Source organism: Simochromis diagramma, unplaced genomic scaffold (assembly GCF_900408965.1).
Source record: "Simochromis diagramma unplaced genomic scaffold, fSimDia1.1 OVJJ01000216.1, whole genome shotgun sequence".
Lineage (NCBI taxonomy): Eukaryota > Metazoa > Chordata > Actinopteri > Cichliformes > Cichlidae > Simochromis > Simochromis diagramma.
The window spans coordinates 6,791,609-6,807,198 of NW_024386883.1; the positions used below are offsets into that span (position 1 = coordinate 6,791,609).

General features: G+C 39.0%; 1 protein-coding gene across 1 annotated transcript; it reads left to right on the forward strand.

Moving 5' to 3' along the window:
* Nucleotides 1-1,109: 1,109 nt before the first annotated feature.
* LOC120733638 (von Willebrand factor A domain-containing protein 7-like) lies at nt 1,110-15,577 on the forward strand. Its single transcript, XM_040031934.1, has 16 exons — nt 1,110-1,236; nt 3,002-3,192; nt 3,280-3,552; nt 3,649-3,742; nt 3,873-4,007; nt 5,631-5,817; nt 5,900-6,075; nt 6,209-6,321; nt 6,414-6,530; nt 6,753-6,947; nt 7,036-7,168; nt 7,573-7,722; nt 10,219-10,311; nt 10,399-10,670; nt 10,783-11,076; nt 13,907-15,577. Exons 1-16 carry the CDS (start codon nt 1,125-1,127, stop codon nt 14,312-14,314), a joined length of 2,943 nt encoding a protein of 980 aa, XP_039887868.1. The 5' UTR covers nt 1,110-1,124; the 3' UTR covers nt 14,315-15,577.
* Nucleotides 15,578-15,590: the final 13 nt, after the last annotated feature.

The following is a 15,590-nucleotide window of genomic DNA, read 5'->3' on the forward strand; positions in this document are numbered from 1 at the left end:
TCATCACCTCATGACACACAAGTCATTCTTCAATAAGAACAGAACAGAAAAGTGATGAATCCAAATGAGCTTTTACAGAAAACATCAGAATAAGAAAGACAAATATGTAAAATCATAAAACATCATTGCAAAATGTAATAATAATATTTTTTATTATAATATACACAAATTAAATAAATGTATGTGCCACAAATAAGGTTACAGAATTATGAAGACAGGAATCTTTTCAGCATGGGAATTATCCCCAACACACTGCCTATTTTTATTTAAATCTAAATAGAAAAACACACAGTGGAATCAGTCATGGATCGGCCTCCCTGGAGCCTGGGCCTGAACATTTGTGGGATCATCTTGACGGAAAACAAAACAGTAGGCAAGCAAACATCCAAAGACGAGCTCTGAATGTCCTTCAAGAAGCCTGGAGAACTATTCCTGAAGACTACCTACTACTATTTCCAATTTTCCTAACAAAATATGAAGAAATGAGGGGTGTCTCAAGTGTTCTGTCTCCACATGGTGTACTTTTGTGCGTGAATGCCAGTCTACTTACATAACAAAAGTAAATAATAATACAGTAGCTGCTGATAAAAATCATAGATTAAAATTCATGCCTGCAGAACTAAAATGTACTGCCTTCACTAAAAGTCTCACCCTCCACATTATGTGTTAATGTAAGCTTGACCGCATTTTCATGATGTTCAGCTTCTCGCTCGGCGCAGTGCTAAAATGAAAGTATGCACGTTGGTATTTCTACAAATAATAACGCCCCTGCAATGAACCTCCTAAGGGCACAGTGGCAGTGGAGCGAGTCAGGGCAGATGTAAAGGTATCCAAACTAAGACAAATACACTCCATGCATTTGAATATATTTTACTCTATTATATTTTCACCTTTCAGTCTGTTCAAGCCAGTTAAAGTGTAAAAGGGTAAATTTAAGACTCCATATTTCTCATTTTTTTCAAAGTGAATGGAAACGGAAATTTCTTAGAGTTAATATACTATATTAAAATAGCAGTTTAACAGTAATAAACTTGAAGTCTAAAGTTTAAAGCGCACATATTTCTGATTCAATTGTGTTATAGTGTATATTAAAGCTAAACGCACAATAATCTTACTGACTGATCATGACAAAGGTTAGACAGGTAGAGCGAGTCCTTCTAACCCCGCCCTGGCAATTAGGAAACATAAAAGCTGGTGCTGACAACATAACTTTCCAGTTCACAGGACAGCAACAAGGTCAGTAATCCTTTAACTCATTGTTGGCAAAACATCTGAAAGATAGAGGCTTGATTTTAGTAGATGTTGTAGCAGCATAAAAATGTGGTAGAAGTATTTCTGAGATTGTGTTATTATTATTGATTTATTATAAAATTTTAGAATAATTTGGCATTTTTGAGTGTTTGAGTCAGAGTTTAACTATTTGAATTACTGCTTTAATTTCAAAATTTATATAGAATTGAATTTAAAGAGAATTCAATAAAAATAGTTTATTGCCAGAATAGTATATTGAGAGCTTAACGCTTTAACTAAAATAATTGCCAGAAAGTTCTCATTTGTCTTTAGACAACCTCTGACAATTAAAAAAAATTCTTATCATACACGTCTTCCGAGGAGGAAGCAGAGTCTGGGGATGAGGGGAATGACCCGTCAATTTCCGGAGGCGAGGTCACTGAGGCAGTTAAACAACTCCTTGGTGGCAGAGCCCCTGGTGTTGATGAGGTCCGCCCCGAGTTCCTGAAGGCTCTGGATGTTGTAGGGCTGTCCCGGTTGACACGCCTCTACAATGTTGCGTGGAGATCAGGGGCAGTACCCCTGGACTGGCAGACCGGGGTGGTGGTCCCCATCTTTAAGAAGGGGGACCGGAGGGTGTGTTCCAACTACAGGGGGATCACACTCCTCAGCCTCCCTGGGAAAGTCTATGCCAGGGTGCTGGAAAGGAGAGTTCGTCCGCTAGTCGAACCTTGGATACAGGAGGAACAATGCGGTTTTCGTCCTGGTCGCGGAACACTGGACCAGCTCTTTATCCTTTCAAGGATACTTGAGGGTGCTGGGAGTTTGCCCAACCAGTCTACATGTGTTTTGTGGACTTGGAGAAGGCATTCGACCGTGGCCCTCAGGGTGTCCTGTGGGAGGTGCTGCGGGAGTATGGGGTGTCTGGCCCATTGCTACGGGCCATTCGATCCCTGTACAACCGTTGCAAGAGCTTGGTTCGCATTGCCGGCAATAAGTCGGACTCGTTCCCGGTGGGTGATGGGCTCCGCCAGGGCTGCCCTTTGTCACCGATTCTGTTCATAATTTTTATGGACAGGATTTCTAGGCGCAGCCAAGTGGTGGAGGGCTTTCGCTTCGGTGACCTCAGAATCTCATCTCTGCTTTTCGCGGATGATGTGGTTCTGTTGGCTTCATCGGGTGAAGGCCTCCAGCTCGCACTGGAACGGTTCGCATGTTCCACCGGGAGGAGGCCCCGGGGCAGATCCAGGACACGCTGGAGAGATTATATCTCTCGGCTGGCCTGGGAACGCCTTGGTGTTCCACCGGATAAGCTGGGGGAGGTGGCTGGGGAGAGGGAGGTCTGGATAAAGAGGATGAAGATGGATGGACGGATGGATTCTTATCATATTTGTGAAAAATATGATAAAAAACGAACAAAAAACCCCATACTGACGATGTAGAAGTCTCAAAAACTCATGTTTTAAATATGATACACTGGGCATTAAAGGATTAAAGGATTCCTTCTTTTCTTCTTATTAAAATAGACAAGTGCTTTAGAGGATCGCTGTGACTTTGTTCTCGTTGTTGTTTAATCCTACTGTACAGTTTGAGATGTACAATTCAGCATTTATTCTAATAAATGCTCAGGTTGATGAGATTGATGGTGACAGTTGTGATTCCTAAAAATCAGCATATCTCAGAGCAGTGCCAAAAAATATTTACTTTTAACCTGTATGCATCATACGCCTGTAATTACATGTTTATGTTGCCACTTCATGTTGTGTGACAGGTGGAGCAATGAAGTCTGTGTGGCCGTCTGCATTGTTGCTCTCGCTTCTTTGCACTGGAGCTCTGGGTTTTGAAATTCTGCCAGGCAGTTCTCTGACTCACCTGGACATCACTCTGCAGGCCCTGTTTAATGTGACTGTGCAGGTGTGCCAAGCATTTGCTAAGGCTGAAGGGACAGACTTCATTTTCCCTGTAAGAACTCAAATCATTGAAGTTAAATGAACAGAAACAAGGATTTTTAAAACAGTAATGTCAACATGATTTCCTTTGTGTGTTTAGGCACAGCCTTTCACCATACAGGGTGTTGCTACGGCCTGTGGTGCACCTCAGTCATCTAAAACTTTCGTTCGGTCCATTCTGCACATCATATACAGGAATGTGCGTGTGGACATCCGCTATGCCTTGAATGCCAGCTTCCACTTTGATGATGAGATGTTTGTTCAAGGAAAGAAAATCATCACTGAGGGAATACAGGCGGTCAAAGCAAGCAACAAGCTGGAGAATTATGAGGCAGCGAGGCAGAACCTGGGAGAAATTCTGCATCCTTTGCAGGTATTTATCATTACTTACTGCTGTTTAAAAACAACAACAAAAAACCAAACAAAAACAGAGTAAAATAATAACCTTATTTTTTTTCATCGCTTGGAGGATTTCTACAGTCACAGCAACTGGGTAGAACTGGGAGAAAAAAGCCCCAACTCCAATCTAATCAAATCTGGCGCCAGCATTGGGAACATAGCAGGTAAAGAGATAGTATGATGAGATCCCCATACTGACATACAGATTATACAGATAAAACTATCATTCAATCTCAGAGTAGAAAGATTTAAAAAACAAGGCCATAATTTAAATGCTGATTTACATGTTCCCAGCTAGGAGCAGGGCGACCTGCCGCAGCTGTGACGGCAACAACTGCAGCAACAACATTTTGGAGGATATCATAGCGGAGAAGATCCTGACGTCTGGATACTTTAGTCTCACGCCTGTATTTGCATTGAAACCAAAGGGTAAGGGCTTCGCTCTTCTACAAAACCATCATTGTTTTCCCACACTCAGAAGAGGCTTCACATGTCACTGATTTTCCTGAGATTTACCTAAAGCTTATATACTAAAATTTATTTTAACTCTACTATTACTTATTCTTCTAATCCCACTTCACTGCATTTGAAATTGCAGTTACAGAACTTTTTAATGGCTTTTTAACCCACATTTGTCTTTGAAGTTTTATCAGCTCATCTGGCTAAACGATCAGTGAGCTCATGCTGTGGCGATGCATGTCTCATCGTTCGTCCACAATTCACAAAAATTGCTCCTCCTCCTCCAGTATTGGTCATTAATTGCATGCACAATGTCCTCAAGGTCAAAGTCACATTTGTCCTTTCACTGGCACTTTGAAAAGACAAATGTGACACTTCTTGCAGTTTCGCTAAATTCTCGTCCACCTGACGTACTGACCAGTTCAAATTATTCATACTTACAGGACAGGACGGTTTATCATGAGTGAATGAAAAAACTAATTTAAATGATGTCAGCATACTGTAAACTATACTCAGTTTATAAAGAGTCAAAGCAGTATTTAAAAATAGCTGTATTTAAATGGGCAAATACGATTGCACCATTATGATCCAATAAAATATCACCGACAGCAGCCATCACTCTGCTCTTCAGATTGTGTGAGTTTTTGAATGGAAAAAACAGACTTTAGTTATTGGTTCTTGCACATGAGAGATAAACCAACATCCTTGTGAAATAACATAAAAAAGTATCCTTTAAATAGTATTTCATTAGTACACGTTACTTAAGTTAAAATATGAAACAAAAAAAGTGCCTTTAAAACCCGTCTCATCCAAAATCACAGTGTCAGTAAAACACAATCACAGTTTCTTGAGGATGATTTGAAATAAACAGCAGCCGTTCACTCTGAGATTTTCCACCCCCTCCCCTTATGGACAAAAGGAATATTATTCATCCTGGCCTTCAGTTGTTGCTTTAGAGTTTATCACACTGAGTCAGCATACTGCACATCCAACTGACACACAGCTTACTGTATGTCCTCAAAGGATCCATGAGATAAATCAACCTAAAAACTTTTTCTAACTGCTGCAGAGACACCAAAGCAATGGTGTAAAAGTAATTCCAGTTCATGAACCAAGTCGCACATTGCATAACAACCCCTTTTTTTTATTATCATGTGTTAACTGTGAGGATCCAAAAGCAGATTCACAGGGAGGAGGAGTTACAGAGAAAACACACCATTTTACTGAGACCAGAATACAAACAAAAAACAGAAAATAAAATTAAGAACTCCAACTTACAGAACCTAAACTGGGTAATTAACACTGGTGGTGGTAGCCACAAGGGATAGGTGAACAGACACTCTGGCAAAGAAGAAGCTGAGACAGCAATAATAAATTAGGGTGTTCAGGGGGAGTGGAAACAGCTGAGACTTATTAAAGAAATGAGACTGGGGAAGAACAAAAATCATATACTAAGCAGACAGGCCAAAAGCTTACCAAGACAAAAGTAGGAAGTCAGCTTCAGTGAAACAAGCCCTTAAATACACAAGTTAAAAGGAAAAAGAGCTGTGTTTAAGTATTCATCATTCCTCTCTCGCAATATTTGCTGAACAGGAAAATGCAGTCATGGAGGGGCAGTTGATCAGACAAGTAAGATCGAGCCTATAGGTGGGATCAACAAAGACAAAGAGAGTTCCAGCCATGGGTATCTCCACACTCAAGCTGCAAACATTGCAATAGCTGCAACAAGTGAGCTTCTAGAGGACATTCGGGGGGCTGCTGGTGACAGACCATTCTTACGGTACAAACGCTCTGTGTGTTTCAGTTCATTGTGGTGCAGAAGTTCATTTTATCATTTATCTCTCTCCATCTCCTTCCCCCAGGATGATGGGTCTCTTTAAAGGATCCAGTAAGGCTCTTTGTTTTGTCATCGACACCACAAGCAGCATGAAAGATGACATTGCAACAGTGAAAAATGTCACTTCCACTATAATCAACCGTGATGTGGGAACAGCCAATGAGCCCTCGCTGTACATTCTTGTACCATTTAATGATCCAGGTAGGATCTCTGGGATGCTACGAATTTCTTTTCTGAATGTTCTGAAATGTTACTGTTCTGTCCGATTCATAAGGTGACAATGGACAATAGTAGTATATACCGTATATTGACTTTGACTCATGTCATCAAACAGGCTTCGGACCACTGACAAAGACAACAAACTCAGCAGTTTTCCAGAATGCGATTGATTCTCTTGTAGCCACCGGTGGAGGAGATCCACCGGAGATGAGTCTCTCAGGGCTTCAGGTGAAGTGATATATGTTCTGTAATTTTAAAAGCTCGATGCATGTTTGTTGTTTTACCTAAAACTATTATTCAAAGCGGTTTTCCTCACACAGCTGGCTCTAAGCGCTGCTCCATTGAATTCTGAGATCTTCCTCTTCACGGATGCAGCCGCTAAAGACAAAAACCTGAAGAGCACAGTGATCGCACTCATAGAAAGGACCCAGTCGGTGGTATGTAGTAGTTTAAGAATATAACACACTTATCTTAATGATGATTACATTTTTAAACGTCATTGAAACAGGGATGGGCATGTTTTGCTACAAGCAGATGTATAAATAAAGTAGTGTAATGGTCGTATTTTACCTTCTTTTTTTTTTTAACTCAGTCTAATTGTTTGTAAAGGCTTTATGATTTGGTTAAGCTTGTTTTCATGCACCTTTTTTTCTTCTCAGGTCAATTTTATGATAACTGACACATCATCAGTCAACAGTCGGAAGCGGCGTGCTCCATCCAATAGGATAGCAGAAGCTGACGCTCAGCTGTACAGAGATCTGGCTCAGGCTTCAGGAGGCCAAGCTATCGAAATCACAAAGAGTCAACTTCCTCAGGCCACAGCCATCATAAAGGAGTCCTCCAACGCCTCTCTGGTAATTTCACAAACATCTCACTACTGGCTGGATTTGTCATTTCAAAGATTTCAGCTCTTTAATGTAAGTGCTTACTGTAATGTTCCAGGTGACCCTTCTTCAAGCAGCCAGGAACCCAGGAAAGGCTGAAAACTTCACTTTTATGATTGATGACTCGGTAACAAATCCTACAGTTTACATTACTGGGGAATCCATCACTTTTACTCTCATTAGCCCCACAGGTATGCTATTCTGAAGGACTGTTTGTGGAAAAATTGAATTGAAATTTTTTATTTCAGTCAACTTGTTGTTGTTGTTGACTGAAATAAAAAAAAAATACTCTTCCTTATTTGCATGAGTTTTTACTATTCGTCGGTCATGACGTCATTTCTGAGCCTGCCCAACAAAGCAGTGGCAGTCTATACTGTCCCCTACATTCTGTTTACACAGTAGTCAAATTCAGAATTTGCCTGATTTTTGAACAAAACAGCATTTATCATGGTGATAAATGCTGTTTTGTTACATAAATATTGATAAAGATGTTTAAAACTACTAAATGCAGTAACCCTAATTTTTGATGTTAAAAAAATTATCATTTAATAATAAATTCCTAAAAGTAGTCTGTTTTCTATCTGTGTTCTAACAGGTGAATCTCAACATAGCAGTGACACAATGGGGTCACTGATCATTACATCCCAGTCTGTGGGAAACTTCTGGTCCCTGCAGCTAAAAAAACAAACTGGAAAATGGGAAATGAGAATGGTGTCAAGTAACCCCTACACTCTGAAGGTCATAGGTGAGACTGTCAGTCGGTACTTTTGTTTCTTATCCCTGGGGCCTTGAGGTATAGGTTTGAATGAACTAATAAGCTGTCAGAATGGATGTACTAAATTACCATTACAACAAAGTTTTTAATAAAAACGAATAGAGTTTGCATCTATTTGATGTCTGGCGTTGTAGATAGGAAAGCAGAAAGGTAGGGGGATAACATGCAAGCAGTTTTAGATGGGTCTAAAACCAAACACTTGCATCATCTTCTGTATCATAAGTAACTGGCTCAACCGGGTGAGCTATGACAACACCTAAAAGGATCTCTTAAAATATGATTGGCATGTCATGTCCTGTCTGAGCCAAGTTCAGTTCAGTTACCTCTCACCTGAGTGGAAACGTTGTTAAAAGTGAACATTTCTCCCTTTGTTTCCAAACTATAATTGCACTGTTATTAGTGTTCACATCCTGTAGCTGTGTTTTGTGTAAAAACATGAATTTATTTTGTTATTTGACTAATAATGCTATATCCTAGGAGATGGTGAACATTTCTAGCACACTTGCTATGATGCTAGCACATGTACAGGGAATGCTTACAGTAACAATACAGGTTAGACATACCTGCATTATTACAGTTAGCATGTCAGTAACATGGCATCTTCATGTATCTCATATTTTGTTGATGAATGAAAGGAAAAAAATCTAAAATACTTAGATTTTATCAGCCAGAGTAGAGCAATGCAGAGAATCTATTGTATGTATATTTGAACAACAGAAAACCAGAAATGGTTTTGCTGTTGATTCACTAGAACTAAGCCAATTCTATTATTTAAAAAGTTCTTTAAGGGCTTTTTGATTTCACATAAAACAAAGTACTGGCAATGACAATGAAATTCCAGTGGTCCTTGTGTTGTATAGGTCAAAAGATTACACTTTTACAGTATGAAAACTGCTACATTCAAGCACAGACATTCGCCTGGTGCTAATTTCCATCCATGTATATGGATGAAGACTCCTTTACCAGTGGTTCAAACCTAGAACCATCTGCTATGAGGTGGCCACAGTACCATCGTGCTGCCCGACTGTTATATAAGCTAACTTAAGATACTAATCTAACTACACTATCAAGCTTTAAATTTAGCATGTTCATGTTCTGCTGTAATTAGTTTATTCTATGCTAAATTAATATTGTTTTACCAGTTGATGTATAAAAATAAGTAATTCAGAAAAAATATTAGATTACTTTACAAGCTAAACGTTAAACTTACAAGCTTAAAAGTCTTTCCAAAACTAAAATAATCTCATGGCTTAGAGTCCAAATTCCTGTAAATTTTGTATGTTGCTAATAGATTAGTGGAGCATGAAGGGCTGCTAGCGTTAGCAATGTTAGCATGTTAGCTTTAACACATTATCGGGCGAAGAGCAGAAGATGCGTCTCTCCACCAGTGGATACTCTGTGAGGATCCATTTCACTGCTGTGTTCCTTAAAATTCTTTGCCAGAAATGTTGAGAGAGTGAATATGAAGGCAAAATAGCCTCATGAAAGATCTCACACTTATTTAAAAAGTTTCCTTGGCAGCACAGGTCTTTGGGCAGCCTAGAAAAACGTAAGTAGTCTGTGAGGATTTATTTTCCTTGTCTTAAAGGCTAAATGGAAATGCTAATGACTCAACATATTCAAACACCAACAGGAAGTGGAAATAGAAAGAGGAAAAGGAACTATATTTTTAAAAGTCTGAATAAAAACAAAATTCTGTATTTTTAATTCCTGGTTCTTGAATCTATTCACTATGCTTTAGATTTCATTTTTAAATTATTAAAAAGGTTTTTTGAAGTTTTAATTCAAACTCTTTATTATTGTTAGTGTTTAGTTTTTCCATAAACCCATCCTATTTGAACCTCTTTTTTATGGATTTATATATCCATCCATCCATTCGCTTCCGCTTATCCTTTCCAGGGTCGCGGGGGGCGCTGGAGCCTATCCCAGCTGTCATGGGGCGAGAGGCGGGGTACACCCTGGACAGGTCGCCAGTCTGTCGCAGGGCCAACACACAGGGACAGACAACCATTCGCTCTCACATTCACACCTAGTGGCAATTTGGATTATCCAATTAACCTATCCCCACAAGTTGCATGTCTTTGGACGGTGGGAGGAAGCCGGAGTACTCGGAGAGAACCCACGCAAACACGGGGAGAACATGCAAACTCCACACAGAAAGACCCCGGCCTGATGGTGGAATTGAACTCAGGACCTTCTTGCTGTGCGGCAACAGTGCTAACCACCGTGCCACCGTGCTGCCCGATTTATATATCATTTAGAATTTAAAAAAAAAGTCTTTAATTTTATTTTAATCATATAATAGTTAGAATTTATTTAGATATTATGTTATTTGTAAGTATTTGTCGTATTCAGAATTATCAGTTCATGAAATGCATTATTTCCATTGCCATTAGTCTCCAGGCCCTCCATATATTTGACTTTTTTAATTTTTTTTTTTTTTTTTTACCCCCTCATCATTTTTAGGTCAGAGTCCTATCGACTTCTTCTTTGACTTAGTGGTGGTGTCACAGGGCCCTTTTGGAGGATTTGATACCCTGGCGACACGTCCCAGTGCTGGTAAAGGCAACTGTTAAGACTTGGTGATCTGCAGATGTAACATACCATTAAAACATTAGACGTAATGAATTGACTTTTTCTTGAAAGGTGGCAATGGTAGCCTGTTGATGTCTTTAACGGGGAGTGACACTGCCACGGTGACAGAAGTCACTCTGGTTGGATCATCTGGGTCAGAGGTGATTAAAGGAGTCTTGGTGCCGCAGAGCAATGCAAGCATCTTGGTTCTGGTTGACAAGTTTCCATCAGAGGACTTTGAGGTGCAGGTGAAGGGACAAGCTGATAGTTTCACCTCCAAGGCTTTAATACTCTTCCAGAGACAGTCACCAACCAACTTCAGATCATCAAATCTGACGATAAATGTGAGCTGCAATCCACGACTTGTTTTGTGAAACAAAAGCATCAAATCAAACATGGAAAAACATGCAGCAGCTCAAATAAGTATCTCTATAAATGTACTCTCTCTTTGTGAAGGCTAATCCAGAGACCATCATAGTACCCGGAACGCTATTTTCTGTGCCCTTCACTCTGATGACGAGTGGAACAGGTGGAAACTTCACAATTCGATCCACCAACAGCAGAGGGTTCGACTCTACATTTCCAACCAGTATGTTCCTGGAGCCTGGAATCACTAATAATGGCACAGTGACCCTCTCAGCACCTCTGAATACCCCATCTGGAACTGATGTCACCCTGGCCATTGAGGCCGAGGCTCCTGGGGGCACAGACAGTAACTACATTGTGTTGCGCTTCTCCGTTCTTAACACGGTAATACTATAACTGTAAACTTTTTGTTTTAAGCTTTTTGGGTATTTCTTTTTTTTATTATTATCTCTTTTATTGGGACAGCTGTTGAACATAACAGTAGTTTACCTTTTTACACTTTCTTTGCTGTCACATTTTAACTTATAATTGAAAAATAAAGAAAACAAAAAAAAGAAGAGAAAAGAAAAGAAGAGAGAAAAAAGAAAAGAAAAAACTAGGGTTAGGAGGCAGCAGGGCAGGAAGGTTTACGTAGTACTCAGGGTTGTAACATCATATACAAAATCACACCTCATATGCTTAACATAGTCTGTCCATTTAGACCATATTCCGTAGAAGGTATCTCTCTGAAGTTTAAGAGAAAATGACATTTTTTCCATCGTATAGATCTCTTGTACAGAATGTATCCGGTCTTCTATCGTTGGTGGTTCAGGCTTAAGCCATCTTCTCGTAAGAGGCTTTTTACTTGCGGCCAGAAGGATATACAGGAGTCTTCTGTCATTGGAATTCAGTTTATCCGCTGGTGCATTGCACAAAAACATGGTCTCAAAAGTTGAAGGAAAAACAAATGAAAAAACATTTTGTAAATGATCATGGATTAGAGACCAATACTGGTGAATAGCTTTACAGTCCCAAAAGATGTGGAAATGGTTAGCTCCGTCTCCCCCACATCTCCAACATTTATCACCAATTCCTCGATATCTTTGTTGAGCAGGGGTAATGAAAAATCTCATAATGCTTTTCCAGCAAAATTCACGCCAAACATTAGATCCAGTGGTAGCCCACTGTATCTTGCATGCGTGAGCCCAACACTTCTCTGTAATTGTCAAATTACCCTCCTTTTCCCACTTCGCTTTAATATACAGAGTGCTGTCGTTTTTACACCGCTGGATGCTGTTATATAATTTAGAAATAATTTTACTTTGCACTTCAGATTTGGTTAGTAATAAGAATGTTTCTACAAATTGTAATTCGTTTAGGTTCACTTTTAAGTTTTGATTAAAATAATTTCTGATCTGTAGATATCTAAAAAAATCATTTGATCCCAAGTCATGTTTACTCCTTAAAGATTCAAAGCTTTGAAATGCACCCTTATGGACAAATGAATAATAATTAGTTATACCTTTTGAAATCCAGTTTTTGAATCTATTATCATATTGATTTGGAGTAAAATCTGAATCATATGCACACCATCTTAAAACCTTAGAGGCATTTTCCAAACCACCAATTTTTATTACTTCTTTCCAAGCAGATATCATTATTTGTAGTATAGGTTTATCTGCCATATGTATTTTATTCTGCAAGTTTATGTCCGATATTAAAGCTGAAACTGGTATTTCTTTTACTATTGTTCCTTCAACATCTTTCCATCCGGCGGTGTAGTTTGGACAACAGAGACAAATCAGCGGTCTTAACTGAGCTGCACAATAATATTCTCGTAGACAGGGAAGCCCACGACCTCCCTTTTCTTTCTTTAATTGAAGCGTTTTATATTTAACTCTAGCTTTTTTCCCATTCCAGATATATTTTGACAATGTTCTATCCCATGCCGCAAACTGTTTTTGTGGTATGGCAATCGGTAGAGACTGAAACAAATACAGCAGTCGGGGAAGAATATTTAATCTGATTGATTCAATCCTGGAGTGTAGGTCCAGAAATGGAATAGTGTTCCATCTTTGTATATCTGATTTTATAGATTCATTTAGAGGGGCATAGTTGACATTGAACATTTTGGTGAAGTCACGATGTATTACCACCCCTAAATACATAATGCTATCTGCATCCCATTTCCATTTATAACGATTCTTAATTTCAACTGGTAGTTCATAGTTTAAAGTTAATACCTGCGTTTTATTTATATTGACCTTATATCCCGATAAAGAACCATACTGTGATAGTGCTTCCATGAGATGGCCTGTGAGGGACAGGTTAATGTTAAAAGTAAGTCGTCAGCAAATAATGCTAATTTCTGTTCCCCTCCTGGCGTTCGTACTCCTGTTATATGCTGATTCTGCCTAATCCACTGACTTAGTGGTTCTATAAACAAAGCAAAAAGCAGCGGTGAAATGCAGCAACCCTGTCGTGTCCCTCGTTCCAATATAAATTATTCGGTGAGGTCCCCATTGATTTTGATTTTGATTGTAGCTGTTGGTTTGTTGTATAACTCTGAGATAATATCAATTATAGATTTATCAAAATTAAACTTCTCAAGCACTTTGTATAAAAAGGACCATCTCACTGAGTCAAATGCCTTCTCGGCATCTAAGCTTAACACTAAGGTCTCTAATTTTTGTTTGTCAACTTGCCGCAATATGTGCAAAACCTTTTTGATGTTGTCCCGGGCCTGTCTATGTTTAATAAAACCCCTTTGGTCATTATGTATTAACCTAGGTAATATCATTTCTAGTCTCTTAGAGATAATAGATGTAAACAACTTGTAGTCAATATTCAATACACTGATTGGGCGATAGTTGCTACATTCTAATTTATCTTTTCCTTCTTTTGGTATAATGGAAATTATTGCTTCCCTCCATGAAGGAGGGATCATTTTCTTTTCCATTACCCCTTTTTGAGTATTTCATGAAAAATCATTAATAAAAAGAATTGTTGGGGGAAAAAAAGTAAATTGTAATAAATTTTATCATCTCTGTTCGTTAAACTACAGGCCTGAAGATTTTTTTATGCTTAGCTAACCTGCTGTGCACCAACTAAAATCACTTTAAGCCAATCATAAGTAACAAAGAAACACATTTCTATAGAGCAAATATTGAGGAAGTTGCAGTTCCTTTAGATTCAGGCTTTTTGCTGACTTCATGCATTTTCCTTCCCCTTATAGGTGACCGATTTCAAGGCACCAGTGTGTGAGCAGCTCAGCCTGCAGACCAACTGCTCTGTTAACTGCAGCATGAGGATGTGGGAGGTCTCTAGCCGGGTGACTGATGGAGCTGATGGGACGGGCGTTGATCTTGTCACCCTCAAGCAAGGAAACGGGACCATAAACACCACCCTGGATTCAAGCAATGAGAACATAACACTGGTGTACTACAGCGCATCCTGCTGTTCACCTGACATGGAGATAGAGGTTGTGGATCGCGTGGGTAATGTAGCCACCTGCTCCTACAGCGGAAGGCAAGGTACAATATCTCCTGTCTCTGAAGCCACAAAGCTCACTTGGTCGCCCTTATTTTGTCTCAGCATTGTGATTGTGGGACTCCACATTCTGACAAAAATGGGCATCCAGTGACTCCATGTCAGTGTGGTACAGCTATAATTTATATATGTCAATATATATGTATAAGTTATATCAGTTCTATTTTGACATTTAACTACTACTAGTATATTGGCTACTGTGGTATGGAGGCACTTACAAAAACTGATGCCTTGAAATATATTACAGCACTGTGCACAACCATTATGCCACCCCTAATTTCTTTAAAATTTGCTTACTTTCTTCTATTTCACTTGTATCAAGTAGTCCTGATCAATACTTCTCCAGACGTTCTGAAGTTTTTCTTCGGACATTGGGTGCCTTTTCACTCTTTTTCAGTCCAGTCCATGTACCTGATCATTTTCATAATAATGTTCTTTCTGGTCAGTTTACACTGACCTATGAGTCAATGAAACATAAGAAAGGCAGCTAGCTCAAAGCAGACATCCTATCAAAGAATTTAAAACCCTTTATTACAACAAAACCTTTTGCAAAAACACAGAATTTGATCTCACTTTTTTTAGCCAAATCTACAAAAAAAAAAATGCCAGAGTTATCACAGTTTGTCAAGTTGTGCACCAGCAAGTTGAGCTACGAGAATTAACTGAGATGGAAAGAATAACACAACAGAAAAAGACAGCAATCATAGATTGGCCTCCCCGGAGACCAGACCGGAACATTATTGAAGCATTTTGGGATCCTGTTCGCAGAAAACGGAACAAAAGGCAGCCAACATCCAAAGAAGAGCATTGAATGTCTTTCCAGAAGTCTGCAGAACTGTTCCTGAAGACTACTTAAATGAACTAGCAGAAAGCCTGCCTAAGAGAGTCCTTAGGGTCTAGTAAAACGCTATACAAATACATGCCATTTACCATTTTACCAGTGCAGGCTGTGTTATGTTGACACATAGTTCGTTTTCATAGCAAAATATCATGAAATGAGTCAGTGGCTCAAGACGTTTACAGTACTGTGTATATTTCCATAATTACGCATAAAAACATTATTCATCCATATTATGTCTTTTTGGGGGGATTTTGATCATACATACAGCTTCATATCTTAAACCACTGATTTCTCAGCTAATATGGGAACTGATTTTTGATTGAAACTTGACGTATTTAATTCTGTCTATCTGTTATGAAGCTAATGCTCTTCTTAATGTATCATGCTCTAATTTGTACTGCTCAGTTTCCACATTTTCACAGTTCGTGAGAGTTTTAAAAAAGGTAAAAACAGGTGTTTTGGAAGCTCTTTGGATGGAAATTTTAAAAAATGTTAATGGTGGAAATGGGGCAACAAGAAATGAACAAGT